The sequence below is a fragment of the Mesoplodon densirostris genome, chromosome 8 (genome assembly GCF_025265405.1).
Source record: "Mesoplodon densirostris isolate mMesDen1 chromosome 8, mMesDen1 primary haplotype, whole genome shotgun sequence".
Taxonomy (NCBI): domain Eukaryota; kingdom Metazoa; phylum Chordata; class Mammalia; order Artiodactyla; family Ziphiidae; genus Mesoplodon; species Mesoplodon densirostris.
This window is the reverse complement of record NC_082668.1, coordinates 91271713-91297236: the sequence shown is the minus strand read 5'-3', so window position 1 is coordinate 91297236 and position 25524 is coordinate 91271713. Positions and strand designations below refer to the sequence as shown.

General features: G+C 43.7%; 1 protein-coding gene across 8 annotated transcripts in view; it reads right to left on the bottom strand.

Annotated features, from left to right (window-relative positions):
• Positions 1-25524, bottom strand: part of RAPGEF4 (Rap guanine nucleotide exchange factor 4) — a 143640-nt gene that overhangs the window by 64844 nt on the left and 53272 nt on the right. For all 8 annotated transcript variants that reach the window (XM_060105799.1, XM_060105795.1, XM_060105797.1 and 5 more), the window contains 6 exons: positions 23396-23579; positions 7763-7847; positions 5345-5405; positions 3054-3130; positions 2500-2646; positions 510-625 (listed from right to left, as the gene is read on the bottom strand). In XM_060105799.1, the coding sequence (XP_059961782.1) occupies positions 510-625; positions 2500-2646; positions 3054-3130; positions 5345-5405; positions 7763-7847; positions 23396-23579 (670 nt within the window). The remainder of the gene's footprint in view (positions 1-509; positions 626-2499; positions 2647-3053; positions 3131-5344; positions 5406-7762; positions 7848-23395; positions 23580-25524) is intronic.

Below are 25524 nucleotides of genomic sequence, written 5' to 3'. Positions count from 1 at the left end.
AGACCCGTTGCAGCCTAAATAAATAAATATTTTTTAAAAAATAGACTGTGTTATATATGAAGTGTGGGTTTCCATCAAAGATGCTCATTCTGACAGCATGATGAAAACACTTCTTGAGAAATCCTACATATGAAATTCAAATACCAAAGGTTCTCCACACCCAGGGGCCTACGTATCCCTTGAGCTGCCTGACACTCCTATTCCCATTGTTCTCTCCAAAGCTATTGCCTTCTGCTCCAAGCTATTACAGTTGCACACATACAGAGGGGGTGTTTTTACAGTGGGGGAATATTCACCCCCGAATTACTCTAGGCAGCACCGAGCTCGACACAGTGCCAGAAACAGATACATTATACTCCACACGATGTGTGATTAGTCAATAGAGAGAAAAAAAGTCACACATACTGCCGTCTTCCACAAAAAAGGAGAACGTGCTATTGTAGAGATGATGATACCATGTGAAAAGGTTAATCATAGTCTGGCAATTGCAGTGTTGGATGCAAACCTACTTTTGCTGAGGCTGTGAGTTTCCTTGATTAGAAGCCCTGTTCCCTGCTGGGACCTTCTCCAGCACCAAGACATCTTGGTCATGTTCTTTAAGTCTGACTGTATTCGCCTCAACGTCCTGCAAATACAAATTACACCACATACAGATGCTGCCGTTTTCTCAGACAATGAAAAAAATTTCAAATGCTTCAGAAACTCATTTGGTGCTTGTGATGCTAATTGTTGCATCTACAAATTAAGTCATTTTCAAAGTCAAGGGCTGGAACGGTCAGAGAAAGGACTAGATGAGGTTGGAGGCACGTGGTTTTAAAAGTCTGCTGTTACCCGAGATGCAGAAAATCAGCTGAGGAGACAGGAGTGTGCTCAGAGAAACCTTTGGGAGAGGGTGGTACAGCAGAAAGAGAGAGGAGAGCCAGTGCACTTATTCTTGATAAATATATGTGGCAAATAGCACTCAGCTTCAGCAGAGTTCTTTCATTCTGATTATCTTCTGAGGGTACTTAGTTTTCTTAGGAGTGGCATGTTTTCCCTCCAATCAAGACTTGTAAAAACGATCAGTTTGAAATGTGTTAAAAACACTTTTCAGTTATTTTGAATAATTTGATAAATTATATCCATGATAATGGTCCTAATCTGATTCTTTCAAAGAATAATTGTGGCTGAGTGCAAATTTCATGTGTGTAAACTTCCAAAAGAGTAAAGTTCAAATTTCAATGTCATTAAAAAATAATTTATTAAAAAAACTTAGTGCACGTTTCCTCCTCATTTGGTTCCTATTTTAAGAGACTGGATAAAAACCAAATCAAATTCCATGTGGAGTTTTTCTATATTAGTCAATGCTTTAATCTTTAACAACTTTTTTTGCATCAAGAGAACGCATTCCTAAGACAAACTTTGTTGTCAGAAATTTTGCTGCCAAAGGCAAAAGCTTAAGGTTGTGTAGGAATAGGTGTCCACACATAAGGAAAGGGAACAAGACTGTTAATCTTCATTAAATAATGCCAAATGTACCAGAAAGCACAGAAGGTGCCTTTAGAATTTTAGGGTAGGAGAGAGAAAGATGCTCAGGCTGGGAAAGGAATAGAAGGGAGTCTGCTCTGTGAGCCAGCAGGGAAGGGAAAAGAGCAAAGTGATCCTGGAGGGAACAGTGTCTCTGGGTGAGGTGGGATAGACCATGGGCCACCTGAAAGGCCAGGGGTGCTGGGACAATATCACCATGCCCAATGGTCCACAATCAGGCTTCCACCAGCTAAAGCTGGGTTGTCCCTCCCAAGGGACCAGGAGCTGGATGGTGGGGAGAACCTAGGGACCATCTATTCTAACCATCACCCACTCTCACAAATACTTTAACAAGCTTCCATTAGACCCATCTGCAGAGCCATCTCTAAGTGCAATCTCATGGCTCCTCCTACAACCCCAACTATTCTTCACCTACTTGCCAGAGTCTGAAATTCCTTTAGTGTGAATCAATTTGACAAAAAGCACTTGAAATGAAAATGCTTGGTTAGAGTAACCATGGCGGACATTAATTGCCACTAAAATGTAGTCACTTAATAAATCTAGAGGGAGTGTGAGGATATGAGAAAGATTCAGATTTGGGAAGAGACAGGAGGTTTGGATGGAGAAACACATGGAGAGGGAGGTGGGGAAGGACACAAAAGGGGAAACCTAGGATTGCAAAGAGAAATGTCTCAGACTTTGACATTTTGCCAAGGCATCCTTATTTGTCTTCAGTGCCCATGGACCAGTTCAGGTGTGTGCAGGGTTATTTGGTCCAGCACAGCACGGCACATTTGCAGCTTTACTGGAATATCACCTCTGGACCCCAGAACCCACCCCAGCACATTGAACATGCCAAGTTTGTAAGCAAGGCCCTTTGGCCCTAGAGCATTCATTAATCACTGTGCTGCTCAATTAACACTACACTCATTCTTCTTACCTGGCAAAAGTGAAAATGGAACGCCCCTCAGCCACACTTCACCTTGGACTCACCCTCAGGATCCGGTTAAAATCCTCCTTGTCTACTCTTAAGAAATGGCAGTTATCTTCTCGCAAGACGATGGAGGCAGCTCTCGGGGCATCATTCACTAGCGCTAACTTGCCAAAGTCATCGCCTTCGTGCAGTGTGCAGACCACGCCCTGGAGAGAGCAACACATCCAGAGGAAGGTGATCCCTGAAAGGGAGCAAACACCCACCTGCCCCCCAACCCCTAAAACACTGTATATATCAACAGGCTGTACCCAGGGATGCCAAGTGCAGGGGGAATCACATAATTACATTATAATGTTTCATTTCTCTTTCATTGAGTAATCTGGGCTAGGGCCTAACTTAACTGTATACATTATAATCCAGGAGCCCCAGAAAGTTCAGTACTACTCTGAGTATAATAACTTAGATAATTTATGATTAGAGATGCTATAATGTCTTTTCTGCATAGAGGAACAATGTTGTAGCAAGTTTACTTGTAGCATTAAGTTGTTAATACTTAGAACCACTAGCATATGGAGCATAATAAAGTTTCAGAAAGAAAAAAAGATATATATACCTTGCCATAAATGACTACATTCACTGATCCTTTTAGAATAATGTACCAGGAGGTGCCTTCTTCCCCCTGGTTAAACACTAGATACAAAAAGATGAAAAGACTTATGACAAGAGTAGAAGCACATCAGTATAAATTACAGCTTATCAAATCATCATTTTTAAGTCCCCAGAATTATGCATTTAACTCCAGAAGGGAAAAAAAAATTACTGGCAAATACGAACTTATTCAGGTGGAATATTACTTCCTTTTCTTTAGAATGTGAAAGGAACAGAAATACTGCACTCCTTGCTGTGCCCTAAAGATACGTATTCACTAGATACAAATTCACCAGCTATCCATTCCTTAAAGCAATACATTTCCCCCACAATTCATCAAAACTTACTAAACTATAGAACACAGTTTTTAAAAGTATTCTGAATGGTAAAGTGAAGTTTGAAAACATGTAAATCAGCACTACATAGTGTTGATGGATGCATATCCACATATTTTTAAAAAAATGGGTTGGAATGATAACCACGTCATATAGGGTAGGAGTTACCCTGGGGAGGGGAAGAGAAGAATGAGATAAAGGAGGGAACAGGGAGCCTTCAAATGTAGAATTTCATTTTTTAGAAAATATAAAAAATGAAAATATGAAAAAAGGTTACTATTTGATAAAAAATGGGTTTTAAAAAGGTGTTTGTGGGCTTCCCTGGTGACACAGTGGTTGAGAACTCGCCTGCCAATGCAGGGGACATGGGTTCGTGCCCTGGTCCGGGATGATCCCACATGCCACGGAGCGGCTGGGCCTGTGAGCCATGGCCGCTGGGCCTGTGCGTCCGGAGCCTGTGCTCCGCAACGGGAGAGGCCACAACAGTGAGAGGCCCGCGTACCGCAAAAAAAAAAAAAAAAAAAAAAAAAAAAAAAAAAAGGTGTTTGTAACAACCTCTAGTTTTTTGTTTGACATATTTAAGTATTTCATGATAAAATGAAAACCATCAGTAAGAGTGAGTGAAAAGAATAAGAAAAGTTGTAAGTCATCAGTGATCATAAAAATTAAAAAAATATTAAAAGTGAACCTTTAAAATGTAAAGAAAAGACATTCTTACTAAAATAAATATCAATGTTAGAAATACCACTTTTGATGACTAAAAGTAAAATATTTGAAACTAATTTTTTTTTTTTTTGCGGTACGCGGGCCTCTCACTGTTGTGGCCTCTCCCGTTGCAGAGCACAGGCTCCGGATGCGCAGGCTCAGTGGCCATGGCTCACGGGCCCAGCCGCTCCGTGGCATGTGGGATCTTCCCGGACCGGGGCACGAACCCCTGTCCCCTGCATCAGCAGGCAGACTCTCAACCACTGTGCCACCAGGGAAGCCCTGAAACTCATTTTGAATTCTTTTTGCTTTTACAATTCATAGTTTCTGCTTATTTGACTAACACAACTCAGTCTGAAGAAAGAGCAAGATTTTCCAAAGAATGTCTCTTGAAAAGTTAACAGGTGTCCATTATAAATGTTTTCTGTTTCACTGGGTTTAGGAAATGTCAGTTTAAGTGGTGTGAAGTTTATCTTTACTGTAGAACTCCTGAGAAAGGTAGCATGCTGGTGTGTGTTACTATTCTCCAAGAGAGATTAGAGAAAGAGGCATTTCCTGATCTGAATACACCACTAACCATGTTTTTCAAGAAGGGTTTTGTAGGACGAGTGGGAAATGCCAGCCAAAATAATCTTGCTCACTTTTATTAATATGAAATTTCAATTTCTTGCTCCCAGATTTGATCACAGAACGAAACTACAATGTGCGTGCTGGAGAGATACTACATATTAGTATTGCATAAATATTTGGGGCAAAGAAATTCTCTCAGGCTTGGAGCTGATAGTGAAAATGAGAGAAGAACAAGAAGGCAGGAGAGTGTGCCATTCTAACTAGCCTCTCGAGAGATAGATTAGTTCTTCTCAAGCCACAAACTGAAGTGAGGTCACTGTGAAAAGGTTTTGCCTGGGGTCCCCCCTGAAGAGCACTGACTTCATCTCACCCTCTTTAAACACTGCCTTGAGCCAGCAGGGGAGGGAGCAAGTGGAGACACAGGCTGGCGACTGCTCCCAGGCTGACACCCAAAACCCAGCGGGCTGCAGAGTAAGGGATACGTGCTGGGAATAATCACAGGTCCAGAAAAACAAATGGTGCCACATGACATCCTGGCAAGTCAAACCCAGGCCCAAGAAAGGGGAGCATTTGCAGTCAGGCTCCCATGGCACATCCTCGGGAGGGGGCCAGCCAGGCACCATGCACGATTACAGTCTTCACTTACACACGGTTCCTCCTTTGGCGTGAGACTCGAAAATGAGAACACCTGCTAACTCCCGTTTCACCTAGAAGGAAAAGAGAAAGAATGTGGGGAAAGGCCAGATTTGGGGGGGTTGGGGAGGGACTTGTTCTCTTTCTGAACAGTGATGACTTCCACGCGGGCACCTCCCACTCTGCTTTGCTGCTCCTCCTGTCTAGAGCCACTTCCACTAGATGTGCCACTAGATTGTTTTCTCAGTTTTGTAAAAAATTGAAGTATAGTTGATTTACAATGTATAGCAAAGTGATTCAGTTATGCATATATATATATTTTTTTCAGATTCTTTTCCATTTTAGTTTATTACAAGATATTGAATATAGTTCCCTGTGCTATACATTAGGACCTTGTTGTTTATCTATTTTATACATAGTAGTGTGTATCTGTTAATATCAAATTTATAATATATCCCTCCCTTCCTTCTCCTTTGGTAGCCCTAAGTTTGTTTTCTATATCTGTGAGTCTATTTCTGTCTTGTAAATAAGTTCCTTTGTATAATTTTTTTAGGTTCCACATATAGGAGATATCATATGATATTTGTCTTTGTCTGACTTACTTCACTTAGTATGATAATCTCTAGGTCCATCCATGTTGCTACAAATGGCATTATTTCATTCTTTTTTATGGCTGAGTAGTATTCCATTGTATATATGTACCACATCTTCTTTATCCATTTATCTGTTGATGGACGTTTACGTTGCGTCCATGTCTTGTGCCACCAGACTCTTAAAGCTTTTACAAAAGCTGTTTCATAAGCTAATTCATACAAGACAATCTCCCTAGAGACTGTTTAAACTTGGTTTCACGTGTATGAACTAGGCAATTTCTTTGCCTATCTTTCGTCTGGGTGAGAGGATGAGAGCAACCACGATATCATGACTCTTGCTCCTGGAGGCTCTTCTTTGCATCACACATCATGCACCACTGCAAACATGTTAGAAAACTCAATGTTTTGAAGTTGAATAATTAAGCTTAAATGTGTGAGCTATTTTTTTTTTAATTCCAAACTATGGTCCCAAATTATGTTCTCTCCCCCTAAGAACCAAATAACCTGAGATCTTCCACAGTGCCTGGGTATCTAGGATTTGAGGTAGAAGACTCCTCCTTTCCACTACCCACAATCCTCCCAATTCCACCAAGTCTGGGGAAGTCAGAACATGCGCGTGCTGGGGACCCGGACAACAGGTAGGGAAAAGGGGTCTTCCCTCACTTCCCCCCCCAGCATGAGCTCATGGAGCCTCGGCTGCTGCCCCTACAGATGCAGGAGCTCCCCGGGTGAGGCCCCCGGGCACTAGACCTATCCCACCATGGAGAGAGTGAAGATGACAGCAGGGTGGTGGGAGGGAGGGGAGCCTGGGCTGGACCAGACCCCTGGATACTCCACGTAGGTGAGCAAGCTTCCGGATCCCCAGTAGTGCAGGGAGTGGGAGGGATGCGAAGGCAGTCCTGTCTGGGTTGAACGGGGAAGGATCTGGAACCCTTCTGCTTGGGGTTGTGGTGAATGCCTCACTGCTCTTAGTGGAGACCTGAACTCTACCCACCCCCCCAGAGCAGGGACTACAGGCCCTGCCACCATGTGACAGTGACAGCATAATATCGCCTAGTGAGCTGGGAATGAAAGACAGATTAAGCAGACAGACATTGCTGAGGAGTCCAGCATAAAACCTGTGATCCGTGGATGCTGAAACAGCTTCTTTTATTATCATTATTATTATTATTGAATTATTAGCATATAGGAGACTTGTGTTGCCTGGAAATTGTGTTTCTCTGTCCCTCCTATGGCAGGAGACATTTCTGTCCACTGTTCTTCTAAATATCCTCGTCACATAAAAGTTTAGAGGCAGATACGGCCATTGGGCTATTTTTCACTAGGTACTGCTCTTGTGCCCTAAAATATCTGAACTAATGCTCTCTTGCACCTTCTGCTTCCTTTCTCAATTTAGCAGCAAACCTGGGTGGAGCTGGCCCTTTGGGCCAGGGTTGGTCATCTTGATTTCTTCTCCCCCCAGCCCCGCTCCCGCACATGGCTCTATATGTCATGGAAGGGGGGACACCCTCTTAAGGCCTGGCTCTCTTGTCTAGGTATGCGGGTTCCAAGACTCAGGAAGTTTGAAGCATATGTTCCAATTCTACTCACATCATGCTGCCTTGGTGTTTAGGGCAGCTACTAATAACATAGTGATACTTGATCCTTTTTTGGTGATTGCACATGGGCGTGCGTAGCTTCCTTAGCATCTCGTGAGAAACAGGAGGGGCCTTTTGTGAGGGAGAATTCAGGCATTCCTGCCCCTCACCCACACTCTCCAATACTCTCCTCAGGCCTAACAGTGCATTTAACTCAAACTGTGCGCCCCTCCCCACCGCCTCAGCTAAGAGACAACTTACCGTGGTAGAAAGATGGGATAAGGCTTTAATGTGAAGGAGTTCTTCATAGATAATTTCTAGGTCATCCACGGTCCTCTGGCCAGGTCTACAAAGAAAAAAAAGTAACAAGGAAATAATGAGATAAAAGTCATTGCTAAGGGCTTGAAATATAGAGGTGACTTCGGGGGTCAGTAACATGTTCAGGGAATTCTTAGGCGAAATCCCAATTTAAAAAACGTCGGCAGAGCGAGAGATTATGCTATGATCATTCCTAAAGGGATTTTTGACATGAACGTGTTCCTTGATGGAAGGACATGGAAGAAATCAGAAGGGCACATAATCCCCTTCCTTTCCATCTCAGAGGGAAGAACATCTCTGTTCACACTGTACTTGGCTAACTGACCTCTTACTTCATAGATGATCGTTCTACAAAATTGCTTTTCATCACTGCCTTAATCAATAACAACAAACGTATGGTTTAGCATCACTAGGAACTATTGGTTCAACCAACTTGACGATCAATCCAAATTTCTTGGGATCCTGATATCTTAGCTTAAACGAATAATAATGCTGTTGTCACTGTTGTTTTGGGTTATGTAATATGCTTCCACCACAGGACTCAGATAAAGGATGCATATAGACAACATTTTCTCACCTATCCCTGAGGAAGTGAGGGCATGAGATGGGCAGAAGGCAAACAGTAGTGTGTGGGGCTAGTAAAAGAGGGAAAGAAGGGAAGAATACACCTGCATTTCCCCAACTCTGTTCCATGGAGGACTACTGTTCCATGAGATGTTAATCAGTATACCATGTACAGTTTTTTCCCTACAATTTATTATAAAACTAGTATCTAATAGTCTGCCTTTAAGGATGGGGCTTGTGGGTATTATGGACATGTTGGCATGGGAGGACTGACTGGATTGCTGATCATCTTTCATGTCTATAATAATTCTGGAATCACTAATAGAGTTTAGTTATACATCAATGGTAAAAGGCATGACTGGTCAGGAATTTGGATTTTCTATTGCTCTCTCCAGTATAAGAAACCCTGACTAATATGTTTTTGAAACTAAAAAACAAACAAATGTGTTATTAATTCTGAGAGTGCTAGGAAGTCCATCTCCACATTGATGGACAGGTGACATTCACTCTCAGCTAAGTGCTATAGTCACGAGTGTTACCTATTACATAATCATCATCTGTCTTATGCATTTTGTCCTAAACTTTCAATAACTTGTGGTATTATTTAATGTTTCTGTATATTAAACATTTAAACCTCAAGGAGCTGCCGATGGTGTGCCATCATTACACTGTATGTTAAAGAGTGTTCCTTGATCAAATAAATTCAGGGAGTGTTGGTGTACTGAGAAGAGCACTGGGTTTAGAGTCTGAAGGTCAGGTTTCAACCTTGGTGCAACCATTCACCAGCTGTGTGACATCAGAGGCTCAGTTTCCTCTGTAAACTGGGGACAATATCTTTCTGAGAGTGATGTGAGAGCTAAAGGAAGTAGCGAATGGGAAGGTATCTGCGTATTTATTTGAGTGGCGAAAAAAAAATCCAGCAAAGTGATATTCGAAACTTAAACCCTTGCACGAGAAAAACAAACTTACAAATTAAGTATGACACTTGGTTCGGCAAATTACATCTAGAACTTAGTCCATTATTAGGTAAGTACTTGGAGCTATCGAAACTGAATTGTAAATATTCTAAAAGAGTTGAGTTAGATAATTTTGCAACTATATTCCAGATCAAATGGGAGCTAACTGGAGGAAGAAAACTCTTTGCATCCCTTGGGCATTACCTTCTCAAGGACAGCTTTAACACAAACAAAAGAATATGATATCCTTCTCTGATAGAAACAACAGAGGGTATATTTCCTAATGCCTGCCTGTACTAAATCCATGACCCAGGGAGATGCCAGCCAGGTTCACCTCCTGCCAAGGATCACCACTTAAGGATACACTGTGTCCCAATCTAGTGGAATGCAGGAAGTAGGGGACCCACCGAAGGAAAAGCTATGGCCCCAGGGACTCTGAAGGAGCCAGGCCTTCTTAGCAAGGGGCCTAATCTACTACTTGACTTAGACATGGGGATTTTGAAACTAGGACCCTTGGAGATTTAAAGGTCAATTGAGTCACCTCAGTCCATCTACTACTACAGAGGCAGCTCATGTGAAGTCTCAAGGTGGGCGTAATAGGATTATGGCTCTTCAGCACAAGGGGCAGCCCTGCTGTTCCTGCTACTTGACATCAGCCGCAAATAGCATGGACCCTCCTAGAAGCTTGGCTAAAGGAGAAAAGGGTCGCCAAGTCTCATTCTCAACTCCATGGAGCGGGCTGTTATGGAGGGAGAAGAAAAACTCAGCTGGGAAAAGAAAGGGTTAGAATTTAGCTCTAAAATCTTGACAGATTCAGAGTTGGAATTTGGGGAGCAGATATCTATGAGTTTAGGAAGAGTTTTCACATAATAGCAACATGAAATCCACACTGATCAAGTTTTACAGATTAAAAAAATACATGCTGCCTTTAGGATCTATAAATCCCGCCTTTAGGATCTATAAATCCCATTATATTAAAGATCACTGAATTTCATCCAAGAGTTAAAACAGATGATGATGAAATCTGTCAGACCCTCAATGCAGCATATTGAAAATTTGACAGAGTGGGTCAAGGCTGCCCTTTGAGCCGCTTAGTTAGTCTTAGGACCTGCACCAAAGTGTGGGAGAAGAGAGGTAAACATGGCAACATTCAGGCTATTTTCGAAACCCACTCAACTTCCCACTGCCCCACACTACTGAGCACGGCCTGAAGCTCTCCTCCCCCAGGCCACTGCCCTCCTCCATCTCTTCCTGGTCTTCCAGACATTTCTTCCCAGTGTCCTTTACGAGCTGTGGTTTTTTTTTTTTTTCACCTCTTGAATTGTGCTGTGCCCCCAGGCTCTGCCTTCAGCTCTGTTCTCACTTCGTTCTACCTTCTCTCCGTGGGAAAAGCCCCCAACTTTCATCTATACGATGCTGAGACCTAAATCTTTATCTCCAAACAGATTTCTCTCTTGAGCTCCAACAGCTTCCTGGCCATCAATTCCCAGACAACCCACAAGTGACACAAGCTCAATCTGTCCAGAAGTGCTCCCTCATCAACACACCAGGCTCTTTTAAAGCAGGTCTCAACTGACTTCCCTAGACTCATCTCTCTTTCCTCTCTTCACACCTTCCCTCATGGCTATCTATGTTCTTTGCTCCAGGGATAACCAGACATCTCCCTGGTCCTCAGACACGCGATGCTCTTTCTCGCCTCCAAGACTCTTCACGTGCTCCTCTCTTTGCCTGGGGTTTTTAATTTTTTCCTGCTTCAAGCCCAGCTCAGACGTCCTCTCGCCTAGGTAAAACTGGTTCTCCAAAATTTATTCTTCCATGGCACATGATCCAACTGCTGTGGCAACGACAACATACTGTGAAGGATGTTATTTGCTTAAAAACCCGTGATTTTATACTGCTCTTCTCAAGAGAAGCAGCATCCGGTAGTGCAAAGGGTGCTAAGCTAAAAACAGAAACAGGACTTGAGGTCTAAAACAGGAACTTCCTAGAGGCCCAATTGGTCCAATGCCTTGTCCCTACATCTGTAAAAATAGGGATAATAAACCGGATTGTAAAGATTAAACGAGTTAATATACACAAAGCATTCATACATTGGAAATAGGGCACACATGCAGGATGGCATTATTAAGGGGGACAGTGTTCAATCCATCTCGTCAGATGAATGCACGCACAGGTTCTCACAATGCATGCACGAGTCAAGGTCTGCCCAGGGGAGATGGCAGCGGTACCAAGGACCAGTTCTTGTTTTGGGGCCTGAAGGAAATAGGGGCTTATGCTCTGTTATCCTTCCCACTGAAGGTCCATTAGGACAAGGCGTCCATGACACAACTCACTTTAGGTACAGCACACATAAGTGTCATGGTAAGTAGTTAATGACTGATGGAGGGAGGAGACAGGATGAAAATGTTGGATCTCACCTGTTACTCCAAATCCCATTCAAAGATAGAAAAGACAGATTTTTCTGTAGGATTATACATTTATTCATCCACTTTTAAGAAGTTACCATTTTAGACCAGCTGAAGTTATTCAGTCTAACCAAGTCAAGATCGGGGGGGCCTGGACGGAGATGACCGTGAAAGACCAAGCAGCACCTGTTGGGTAGGACCCCCCCCCTTTTTTTTTTTTTTGCGGTACGTGGGCCTCTCACTGCTGTGACCTCTCCCGTTGCGGAGCACAGGCTCCGGATGCGCAGGCTCAGCGTCCACGGCTCACGGGCCCAGCCGCTCCGCGGCATGTGGGATCTTCCCGGACCGGGGCACGAACTCGTGTCCCCTGCATCGGCAGGCGGACTCCCAACCACTGCGCCACCAGGGAAGCCCAGGGTAGGACCCTTTTTATGGTCAGAATTTTGTCTGCCATGCTAAAGGTCTGATAGGAAAGATATTTAAAAATCCAAAACAGCACTGAAGATAAGTAATGTCACCACGACAAACCATAACAGCACTATCAGTGGACCTGAGAGTTTCAGGAATTCTTGGGTGATAGGAAGCAGATAGGGATAGAATGGCTGAGGTGTGTCTGGAAGCAGACACAGCTCCGGACTCACAGAAGAGACCATCACAGGAGGGAGACAGCGCTGCTGATAAGACAAGGGCAGGAGAGGGTCCCAGGGCTCAGCAAAATACCGCTCCACTCAGGACAGGGGGCCGCTGGGCCCCTCTCCCACTCTACGCACCGAGCAGCAGCCTGGCCCAGGGTTTACTGCCAGGCTACAGCTCGAGACCTGCTCCAGAAGGAGCCTGAGAAGGAAGCAGAGGCCTGCGCCCTCCTGCCAGACACAGAGGACGGAAAGGAGTGCCAGCTCTCCCAGGAGGGACTTCCCGGGAAGGGCTCTCTTCTGGGAGAGCCTCCTACGCTTGGCAACTAGTGGGAAGACTGTAGTGGCTTCACCCTGTCTGTCCCCCTCATGCCTCTGATAAAGCAAGGCCTGTCCGGAAGCATGGCCCCCACTGCCTTCACAGGGATGGGAATGTGGATGGCCAACCTGCAGAGACCCACGTGGAACTTACTCTACCCCTGGACCTCCATTCATCAATAACCAAAACGAAGAAATATAGACTTCCACGGGGCTTGCTGGATGCCCTGGAGACACATGACGGCCATGTGAAACAGAACGGAACAAAGCCTAGAAACAGTTTAGTCTGCGAGTCCTAAATAACATCCCGAATAAAAGGGAAAAAAGGAAAAAAACAAAAACGAGCCTGTGGTCTACAGTGGTCAGTGTCATCACAGGGCAGGCCACTGTCCCTGGGCGATCCACCCAGGTAGGAACCAACTTTTTGGTCCTGTTTACAGCACATGTTTTAACAAGGTGAGAGAAGTCAGGACTGCAGGGTGTGAAGAGACTTGCTTTAGAAAATGAGCATATTCACAGTTAACAAAGCAGCAAAAGCGTTTGGGAGAGGGGTTCGGGAGAGGTGTGCCACGAAGTGTTTCCATGGACGAGCTGATAGGGTTGAAAGTTGAGGGAGGTCCCAGAGAGGAGGCCAGATGGAGTGAAAGCCGGTCTGCGTCCACCGAATCCCCTCCCCCATCCCAGTGGACTCGGGCCGCAGTGCCAGAACAAGCCCAGCCAAGCCGGAGCCGCCCGCTCAGAGCCGCTGTGCCATCTAGTGTCTCAGAAGAGACTCACCTCTCTGCTCTGGAAACACACGAAAGCTCTCTCCTCTCGAAGTACCCCACCCCCTGGAAGAGCGCCCGACACCACATCTAACATGGAGCCTTCCCTACCACGATCACTGAACAAAAGCGGGCTCGTCGTGGCAAACAGTGGCATTAAGTACCTCTCATGCTTTGGTCTTTGTGGGGCGGACGGAGAAAAAACTGGAGAAGAGATCCTGCAGATCAGCCCCCAGCCTGTTCCAACAGTAATGAAAGGGTCCCAAGGACTGAAGGCAATTGGGCTTTCAAGAGTCAAGGGAACACTGTGCCCCGCGCGCAGGAGGAGGGAATTCCCAACGCACCTTCACAGAGGACCTGCGAGGCTGGGGAAGTGAATTGACTCTCCCGGCTGCTCTGAGTGGCAGCCGGTGAATGTACCTGGTCTTTACTCGTCCTTCTCCAGATGTCACAGGGAGAGGTATTAGGCATCCCTGCTTCTTTACAAATCTGCGTGGTGCCACATTGATGTGGATTTGTTGGATCCTGCTGTGGAAAGGCCTAGTTTCTGCAGGGGATGCATTCCGGCAGCAATGCCTTAGTTACAGACAAGATAATAAATGGGGATGGAGGGAGAGGCATTTTATACATTAAAGGCTGGGAGGACTCAGGTGGTATTGGAAGCTGCTGGTAAATACAGTTTTATCAAGGAATTTGTCAAGGTCAGAGACGGAGCAACTCAGTTATTGGAACGTGGATAAAATGAGGGATTCGTCCGGGCACGAAGCAGGCACGCTGGCATGGCCAGTGGTAACCTAGGCAGGTGAAAGACCCAGTTCTTCGAGAACTGTCGCCTAGTAGACGTATTCCCTGGTGCATGGGGAAAATACCCAGAAAAGTCAATGTTATAAATATCTAAGTAAGACCTGATCAAGCGTCAAAATAAAGGAAACGCTTTATTATTTTTTTCTTGGGGGGCGGAATGCTTTATTTTGGTGGCAACAGTTCACCTCAACCCACCTGATTCTCCTGCTTTCAAGTCATCTCTCAAGCGTGCATCATTTCCCAACACTCTTCAGATCTTGAGATCTCACCTCATCCACCTTCCCTTAAAGGAAAGTTTGGTGTGGTTTTCCACCCCCTTGTCTAAAAAACCAGCACAACATGTTTGTTTCTTTCTCTTTTTCACCTCCCAGGACCCTTGCTTCCTAAGAGTTAGCAGTTAAGTGTTTCAGTCATTCCAGGAGCTTGGTGACTTGCCATTTAAGGTGTCCTGCCCAGCTCTGTCTGCTCACTTCCCTGCCACACCACCACCCCTCACCTTACCTTTAACCCAGAAAAGGACATCTTAAGCTTATCAGATACAATTAGGCATTTTCTAGTTCTGATAGCAAAGCCTGTGCACACGGGGACTCTTTCCTTCTTTGTGAAGTTAGAAATGAATACAGTTTACAACTGCAGTTAAGGGTAAAACCTTCATGAATATTTGAGAGAAATGAAGTCATCCCCATCAGGACATGGGGTAAGGGTTCTGTGATTCAGGGCCTCTGAGGGCTAAGTGTTTTGGGGACAGTGTGATTTGAGGTTTTTCATGTTTAGAAACCGAATATGCCAGAAATTCTCCCAGCAAAAGTGTTTACTATAAGGGCACGATAGAAGTGTACCATTAAACCTTTTATAAGGTACAACTATAAGTATTTTCCTTTAAAACACCTAAGCAGCAAGTTGAGAAAAACAAACAAATTTGGATAGAAGCAGATAGTATAGCAACCTGCCTTTGTGTATAAGACATATATGTCACATAGAAAATGCAAATGTTTTTTGAGCAGATGCTATGTGGATATATTATTTTTCCTTATAAAAATTAATTCTTGGGCTTCCCTGGTGGTGCAGTGGTTGAGAGTCCGCCTGCCGATGCAGGGGACACGGGTTCGTGCCCCGGTTTGGGAAGATCCCACATGCCGCGGAGCGGCTGCGTCCGTGCGCCATGGCCGCTGAGCCTGCGCATCCGGAGCCTGTGCTCCGCAGAGGGAGGGGCCGCAGCAGTGAGAAGCCCGCGTACCACAAAAAAAAAAAAAAAAAAAAAAAAAAAATTAATTCTTCATGAATCAGGGACAGATAGATTATCCATATTTCTTTGGACTCCACTGCTTGTTCAGTAAATCCACCAGAGAGGAAGAAGTTTGGGAAATCTATTAGAGAGAAAAGATTATTATCCATGAAAAAAATGAATGAAATTGGATTTGGAGTAAGCAGACTTGGGCTCAGTTCCTGGTTCAGCCACATATACTACTGTGTGATGTTAAAGAAGACACTCACCATCTTCTAAGCTCAATTTCTCCATCTGTAAATTGTGGATAATAACATTAGTCCTACTCAGTTCATAGAGTTATTCTGAGGTTCAAAGAGGTGATATATGTGAGGTCACTATATAAAATGTATAGTGTGACTCATTTTTAGTTGTTAAGTTTTGTTTGTGATCCTGGCTAGTGTGTTGATATAATTTTTTTCTACAGTACATTTGTACTTCATCCAGGTCTATACAGTAATAACTTATGAGATGAGACTACTCTGCAATAATTATTTTAAAATCAGATTTCCATGACATCTTTCCTCAGTAATGCTCAAAGAACAAAGCCAAGAGACCATTTTGAAGCCTTTTTGGCCTGGGATAGGTGGTAGACCACAGAACAGAACACAGGATCCAGAGTCAGAAAGACCTGGACCAAATCCCGAGTCCACCACTTTCAGGATGAACACAGGCAAGTGACTTAACCTAAGCCTCACTTTCCTAATCCATAAAATAGGGATAATATTAATAACTACCTCATGGTTCTGTTGAAAGAATTGAATTAGACAACTGTTGAACACAGTGCCCAGCACACGTGTGTTCAATAAATGTTGGCTGTGATTAAATACTATTGCATTTGTTTTTCCATTCACAATCCCTTTGTGAAACTGGAAGGAGAGTAAGCAGGTATTAAATTTATAGTTTAAGAGATCTGTAATCTGGAGATGTTGGGGGACTTACTGGTAACCTGGTAAGACTAGAATCCGGGGCTCTTGTGCTTAGTATTACTTTCACTTTATTTAGCAGACTCTTAGGTCAAATGCATGTATCTCAAATGCTGTCATTAAATTCTTAAAATATAATTAATTGTAATCTCATAAAACTCAATATCTGGCGTTCTTTCTTTAGTCTCAGCCCCTCCAATCCATTCTCTACACATAGCAGAGAAACCTACCTACTGCGAAGCTGGCCATGCCACATCTCCCTTTAAACCAGTCAACGGTGCCCCAAATGGCTATAAAATAATATCCAAGGAACACAGAAGCAGACCTTCTTCAATCTGACCTCAGCCTAACTCTCCAGCCACATTTACCAGCACTCCTGGTCTGGGCACTCCTTCGGTTCCCTGCTGGAACTTTCTTGACATCTTTCTAGCCACAACCCCACTCCTGCACCCCTGCCAGGCTAGGAATTCTTTCTTTGTTCTGGGAAGAAGAGCACTAGAATATTATTTTCTGCTGCTCTTAAGAAGAAAGGGCTTGAGAATCAACCTAAACATCCAACCATGACAAACTGAATGCATTGAGGAACATTCAGAGGATAGACTACGATGCACCTATTAAAAATCCCACCTTTAAAAAATATTTAAGGTTAGGACTTCCCTGGTGGCGCAGTGGTTGAGAGTCCGCCTGCCGATGCAGGGGACACGGGTTCGTGCCCCGGTCCGGGAAGATCCCACATGCCGCGGAGCGGCTGGGCCCGTGAGCCATGGCCACTGAGCCTGCGCGTCCGGAGCCTGTGCTCCGCAGTGGAAGAGGCCACAACAGTGAGAGGCCCGCGTACTGCCAAAAAAAAAAAAAAAATATATATATATATATATATAATATATATATATATTTAAGGTTAAAAGAGAATGCCATGACATATTATTAAGTGTAAAAAGTTAGGGATTGAAAAATAACCAGAGGGATAGGCACCAAAACATTAATAATAATTATCTCTGGAAGATGTGATTGGCAGGTGTTATTTATTCTTCTTTGACTCTTTTCAGTAGTTTCCAAATTTTCTATACAAGGAACAGATTGACTTTAACAGTAAAAAGTCTTAAAAATCTTGAGGCAATCCAGTAATGATCCCTAAACTGTAAATGGCAGCTACACCCATCTTTCTCTCTCCCAAATCTGAATCCTAATGGCAGAAATCCAATGGTTGGGTTCCTGGGCATGTAAACATGAGGAATAAGTGGTAAATTGCTGTCATAGGGGAGAGGCAAATCTAAACTCAAGAAACAAATGGCCCACTTACTGCAATCATTTCTTCTGGTAAATTCCACAAGCTTACACTTAGGGCACAGAAATCTTTCCAGGGAAAACAAAGGCAAAGTTTGTCATGCAGTGAAGAAAAAGAATCACAATAAAATCTTTTTTTTAAATTCCATAAAGATTAGCTCTTTCAGTCATGCTTCTCTTTTCATCTGATTTGCATCTGAGGATGGACTTCATAACTCTGAACATTCTCTTGGCATATCCCAACAGAAATCAAACCCCTAGGCACCACTCATTTTAGGCTTGCTAATCTGGGTTCCCCTGAGGAAACACATTTCCCTATAACTATCAGGATTTCAAATTTCACACCCTCCAAAACAGTTTGGACAGGTAAAGACCCTATTAAAAGCAGGCTCGGGCTTCCCTGGTGGCGCAGTGGTTGAGGGTCCGCCTGCCGATGCAGGGGACATGGGTTCATGCCCCGGTCTGGGAAGATCCCACATGCCGCGGAGCAGCTGGGCCCGTGAGCCATGGCTGCTGAGCCTGTGCGTCCGGAGCCTGTGCTCCACAACGGGAGAAGCCACACAGTGAGAGGCCCACATACAGCAAAAAAAAAAAAAAAAAAAAAAAAAAAAAAATAGCAGGCTCTGTTAACGAAAACACACAGCCTCTCAAGTGCCCTCTAGAGCAAGTGTGTGGAACAGAGAGAGGGTGGAGGCTGTCTTAATGTCGCCAACTGACTGATAAACAACACTCCTTCCCCCTTCTGGTATTTTCTCATATCACTTGATTATCTTAAATTGTTTCCTTTCAATCTTATGCCCCATAGGATATGTTAGAAAATATTACTCGATCACATGAAATAAGTGAACTCAAGCTTATGAGCTTCTGACCCATTTGGAAGATTCCAGAACCTACCAACAATTCTCTTATGTGTTTATATATATATATTTTTTTAATTTCATTTTTCCCCCCTTCTGCTCAGGCCCAACTGTCTTAAGTTTCTAGGCTTTTAGGGAATCTCAAAATTGCAGACAGACCTAGAATTAGGTTTGGGAAATGGCATCTTCTTCATTTCCCTCCCGCCTTTAGGCTGGTTTCTGATAGATCATTCTAAACAGTGGAGCACTAGGTCTCACTTTACTTGGAAGAAGAAGTTGGGATGCTTGTATGGCAAGGGCCTTCTTTGTCTCCTTGAAGTCTCTTTTTATCCAGCTGGCCTCAAGTTCGTAACATCCTGCTTACCTGCTCATTCCACATCTCTTTGCCTATGGCCCCTCTCCAAAGTACCTGCTCAAAGGTAGCCAGAATGCATGTTTCTGTTGGTAAGCGTCTCCACTGTATCTATCTGCTGTAGGGTAACCTCTTGTTTTTAGACTTTTAAACAAAGCAAAATCAAAACAATAAGCTCCAAGAGCTCATTTTAGGTTTGATGGCCCTGTCTGGAAGCTGCAACAACAGCACCATCAAACTGTCACTGTCCTATAGCACTTGCCCCCAAATGCCATCCAGGTCTGCACCTGTAAAACCGGGATGGGCATTGTGAGTCACTCTGCCTGCCACCACATAAAAAGCTAATTTCGCATTCAGAATGTATGTTTTTTTTTTCAATACCAATAGCAACAAGAGTGTGCCAAAAAATTTCCCCTGAAGCTCTATTCTGTTTTTTAAACTACAGAACATTCTTTCATAGTTTGACAGTTAAAATGCCGCAGTTAATGTAATAAACAGAGAATTTTTCTAAGTAGCCTGTCAAAACAAGTGACACGTTTTTTTTTTGCTAGTGAGTCTCAGATTCAGAACAATAGGAAGTACCTTTCAAAGCAACATCTTCATTATACAATCAAATTCTCAAAGTAATCTTCTCATCAAAGAATATTGTGTTATTTCTTTCTCAGTAATTATCAGAGTTCTGCAACCTCTCTGGCGGTGGTGACTATTATAAAATGCAGCTGTGCAGAGTTACTATATTGGGGGGTCTTGCCCCGGTCAATATGGAACCACTGCATCTCATGCCTCCATATTTCTTAATGACTTGGCAGTTTGGGCAGTAAAAAGTCAACATTTACAGAACCTGTGAACATGCCCTCAAGTTCCCAGGAGCAAAGTGCTCCGCTGCTCTCTTCAAGGACAGCTTGAAGTGATACTGTCAATTCTCGATCAACTCAGCTTATTTTCTTTCCACTTAAGTAAAGTAGAAGCTCCAAAGGCTATTATCAGATCAAAAAAATGGTGTCTGTTTGTTTTGTGTGTGTGTGTGTGTGTGTGTGTGTGTGTGGAGTTTGAAAGTCTGTCTCATAAAATTAGATTCCTTCTTTTCCATTTTTCCATTTCTTAGGGGCTGTCATTCCAATAGAAAGGAAATCTAAGAGTACCAAGTCAAAAGAACTACCAGCCCAATTCCAACATTTGAGGTTTCATAAAACCTGAAAAGATGGGAAAATCCCAAGGGCGCCCAAAATGATGTACCTTGGGATACTGGTGAAACCTGTACTTTAGCAGCCAGTGATAGGTTAAAAAAGTCCAAACTTTGGAATGTAATTTTCTCTGAAGAATCTTTGGGCTGCCACGGATCATGCGATTCAATGCTGTATGGAAGAAAAAAGAAGCACAAGTACAGGCTCCTATTTCTAAGGGTAACTCATGAACCCAGCTCTCAGGCTCTTGTGAGGGTGAATCAAACAATTAGCACAAATATCCCTTGCGTGGTGCTTTGCACACAACCAGCACTCAATATATGTTTGTTGCATCTGAATCTAATTTGGGAGGGCCTATCCCATTGGATTATAAACTCTCCAAAGGCAGGAACCATTTTGCTACTTTTTAAAAACATCTTTGGTAGATGCTCAAAAATATTTGTGAATTGAATGGGATTTCTGTCTCCCTTGAAGCAAGGGAGACCTGAGGGAACATCAGAGCTGGGGCTATATGTTCATTTATTCATTCATTCACTAAGCAAAGGTTTACTGATGGTCAACTGGGTGTGATGCACAGAGCTAGGGATACGGCCTTTTCTAACTTCCACAACAAGTTCAATTTCCCTCTCCATATTACATTCTATCAACATACACTACATTTTCCTTTGTAGCATGTAATGCAGTGGTGATTAAATGATTACTTGCATAACTAGTTGTTTATGGTCTGTCTTCTGTCCCAGACAGAAAGCTCCAGGAAAGAGGTGCAACCCTCTAGTTCAATGCTGCAGCCTTTGCAACTAACATAGTATCTAGGACAAAATAGATGTTCAATAAATATTGGTTAAATGACTAAATGAATGAATGAATGAAGTGAAATGAGCTACGTCTTTGTCTTTAAGAAACTCACAGTTTGCAATAATGTTTCTCAACAGGGGCATTCTTTTCAGGGCAGCTTATTTTGGAGGGTTCTAGGTACTGGTGTGTGTTCAGCATCCCTAGGTCCTACAACTACCCAGCAAATGCCAGCAGTGTGGCAACCAAAACCCCCTCCCACATTTCCTGACGCCCCTAGGGGCTGTCCCCATCTGATTCAGAACCACTGTGTGATGTGGGCTTGAATGAAGATGGCAGCAAGAAGGGGTGGAGCCGGCAAATGATGAGGAGGTAAACGGAGGACGGTAAGACACGGGGGTGTGGGGAAGAGAGGGGAAGCAGTCTGACAGGAAGGAGAACACGGTTTAGAGCGGGGGCCTTCATCTGAGTTCCCCAAGCCCTGGGGATTCGCCCGTGGCTCCCCAACCCCTGTGGTCCTTCAGGGCAGAGAAAACATAAATTACTGGGCAGTTTTCTTGACTACGACGCATGATTAGGTCAGTGAAGCTCTGGCTTTTCTGTTTGATATTTTGGATTTTCCGGCAACATTTTTGTTTGAAGAAAGCGTTTTGAGGCTAAAGGAGCTAAAAACCATGGCTCTGGAGTTAAGGATGACGATGCTAACTGGGTGGGGGGAAGGCCTCTGAGACACCCGGTGCAGGACACTGAGACCCAAGGGGAAGTTGTGACAAAGGGGTCATGGTGTGACAAAAAATGAGCTATGCCAAAGAGCCTTTTTGCAGCACGGAGTAAGGGCAAGGGGAGAATCCTGGGGAAAGGGAAGGAGGGTGCAGTGAGAGGCTGCTGTGCGGGGCCCACACCAGGAAGCTGGTCTGAGGGACACCTCGCTCTTGGAAAGTGCCCAGGGGACACGCGAGACCGCTAAAGTATAACGCTCTTGTCGAGCCCTGCTGATGAATGGAGGTCGGCCAAGCCAGTGACTCAGAGGCGACACCCACAGCTGGCGCGCACCGGTTGCCGGGTGGAGAGGGATTTCATTTCCAGCAGAAAAACATAAGCCCTGTGTGCAGTGGTTTCAGACCCAGGGGCCAAGTCACCTCTCATTGAAAAGGTCTCCCTGAGGTTGGGACTGAGGCATACCCTTCTTCATACGCCCTGTGGCAATTAGCTGAGTGCCCTGAACAGATGAGGGGCGCAATACAGTCTTTCTGGATTGATCTGATAAAACTCATCGGAGTCCTCAACTTAAGCTGATGGTCAGGTGGTTTCCACTGAGCTGGAAGGGAGCACCTCACTGGCTGATTGGAGGCCTTGAAGAGTTTAATGGAGCAGTGGTGTTCTCTTAAGAATGTGTCCTTAAGCTAAAAACTCTAATTCAAAAAGATACATCCAGCCCTATGTTCACAGCAGCACTATTCACAATAGCCATGACATGGAAACAACCTAAATGTCCATCAACAGATAAATGGATAAAGAAGATGTGGTATATATATATATATATACACACACACACAATGGAATATCACTCAGGTATAAAAAAGAATGAAATAATGCCATTTGCAGCAACATAGATGGACCTAGAGTATATGATACTAAGTGAAGTAACTCAGAGAAAGACAAATATTATATGGTATTATTTACATGTGGAATCTAAAAAGTAATACAAGTGAATCTATATATAAAACAGAAAGACTCACAGACATAGAAAACAAACTTATGGTTACCAAAGGGGAAAGGGAGGGGGGAGGCTAAATTAGGACTATGGGATTAATAGATACAAACTACTAAACATAAAACAGATAAACAACAAGGATTTACTGTATAGCATAGGGAACTATATTCAATATCTTACAATAACCTATAGTGGAAAAATAATCTGAAAAAAATATAAAACTGAATCACTTCGTTGGACACCAGTAACTAACACACTATTGTAAACCAACTATACTTCAATTCAAAGAAAATAAAAAAAGAATGTGTCTTTAAGCTAAGGAACAGAAGTCTCTGCATGGGGTGAAAGAATGCGCTGAATGAAAGAAAGCAGGCCTACAGGCACAGGTATGAGGTCTAAGGGTTCTGACGACCTCTGTCCTATGGCATCAGGAAGAAAGGGGCTTCCACAGTCTGGCACAGAAGCAGAGCCGTTTGTCATGGACCAAAGGTCATTTAATACGCGGACCCAGTTTTGACATCCTGAGCCAACTGCGAAAAATCTCTATAGTTTTAACTCATGCAAAAGGGAAGTGGAACTATCTGGCTCAAACACAGAATAAAACAACAAGAGGCAAACATATCTGTCACTCCCTCAGCATCTCTCCTTTGGCCCTGGGGGAAGGAAGGCCACGTCTTTTGAAGCCAGCCTTGCGTTCCTCCGCCCAGGTGCGCACCTTTGCGCGGGTGACCTGCAGGGGGAGCCGCACGGTCTCACTCACGGTTTGCGGAGGATCATCCTCATGTGGGCGTCGGGGCCCATCTGCGACAGCAGCAGCATGGTGTCTTGCAGCTCCTCATCACACTCCTTTTTCTCCTCCTCTGTAGGCAGAGGGGCATCCTCGTGCTCATCATCCAGAAATCGATAAAATAAATATTTGTCCTGGAAATGATGCTCCTGGTCCACTGTGGGAAACATGGAGGCAAGCGTCAGCGGCTGCACCTCTGCCTCACGGTCCCGTTTACCAGAAACGAATGGATGGGGTGTCGGGCAAGAGAGCCAAGTGGCAGCAAAGTGGTGAGACTCCTCACCCTCCTCCCTCGGCCTCACCCAGGGCGGTGCAGCTGTAGGACGCGACCTCCGGGCTGCAGTCATGCACCTCACAGCCCTCTCTGACCCGCCCATCTCCTGAGCTGCCCTGGGACTCTTAGGAGAACCTGCCAACTTTCCTGAGATGAGCACTCTGACTAGCAAAAATTGCCTTGGTGACATTTTCTAGCATGTGGCTTATATGTCCTAAACAGATCATGCTCTATAATGTTTGTGCTTTTTTTTTTCAAAGTACAGACTTAGCAAAAAACAGAAAACAAAACAAAACAGAAAAACCGACTTCGTCAGGATCAGAATTGATGTTTTTCTTTCTATGTGTACTGCTTTATAAACATGTCTGTCTGCAGTTAAAAAATTAAAATAAAAGCGTCTGAACAAAGCTGACAAGACCAAGCATCTAGGTCATATACCAAACATCTAGGTCATATACCCCTAGGATATTATGGTAATTTCCTTCCAGTTCAAGTTTTAAAGAGTTTTTTTTTTTTCTTATTCCCTTTAAACAAGAAGATTTAGATCTCAGTAGGACAAAGTCATAAACTTGGCTCAGAATCCCTCATCTATGTGTCTTAAAGCTCTTAAGCCCCTTTTCAGGAGGGAGCATCAACACTATCCAAAGATGAGGAGGAGTGGTAGGATCCTTGCTGCTCAAAATATGATCCCTGGAACTGCAGCATCAGCATCTTCTGGGAGCTTTTGGAAATGCAGACTCTCTGGACCCATCCCAGCCCTGCTGAATCAGAATCCGCATTTTAACAAGAGTTCCAGGCGATCTGTATACACAGTAAAGTCCGTGAAACACTGGCAAGAGCATCATTAGATTCCCAGGTATTTAAAAATTAAAGGAATGATTTTAATAGTTTGTCAGTTTGGAAAAGTGATCTTTAAGCAAGTGACATGAGGAGTTCAATGACTGTTTAACAGTAGGTATATGAAATATTTGCTTACTTATATTCAGAGATTTACCATGTTAAAGAGGCGTCTTGTATTTTCTTCCCATTTGTAATGTATCTTATTTATATATTAATGCAGTAAGTTCTGAAAACCGATTATGGTATTTTTGTGCACTTGTGAGCCAAAGAGAAAAGATTAAAATTAGTGAGACTTGTATTTATATTAGAGTGCCCTTAAAATAATGATTTAAGCATAAGTTTACTGTCTGTAAGAGAACTCTGATACTGTACATAACGTCGTATATATGGGAATCCTGTTACTTACATAGCATCTGCTCTTCTATTACCCTCTCTGTCTGGCTATATGTCTGGTGTTCTCTACGCTTTTCTAGTAACTGTTGCGTGATAACTAGATCCCCTGTAATTTTGTAGTAGCTCATGACCAATCTCTGTGACTTGCTTAGCACAAACCTAAGGCAATGTTTTCGAAGACCTTCTGAAGTCAGATAAACTGACCAGGCTCACAACTGTTTTTGAAGAAAGGAAATTCACACTGTGCGTTTTAGAGTATGCAAGAAGAATATAAACAAATAAAAAGATTCTCCATGGAGAATTTGAACAACAACAACAACAAAAAGTTCCACAGTTTCACTCCAGTCCTGAATAGCTACTCTGCTCAGTTACAGCCCCTGTGGATAGCAGGGGCTATGCCACAGAGCACACTCCTGATATTACGTGTGGGTACAAAAAACTGGCTCTCCCAGAATGCTCAGCTTCTGAATTCAGTACTCTCTTTCATGTTATCAGCCCGGCCACACACTTTGTTGCTCTTCCGTCGGCCCCTGCATCAGGACTGCTATGCAATGCTCAGAGTATAATCATGCTATCGATGAACCATGAATGCAAA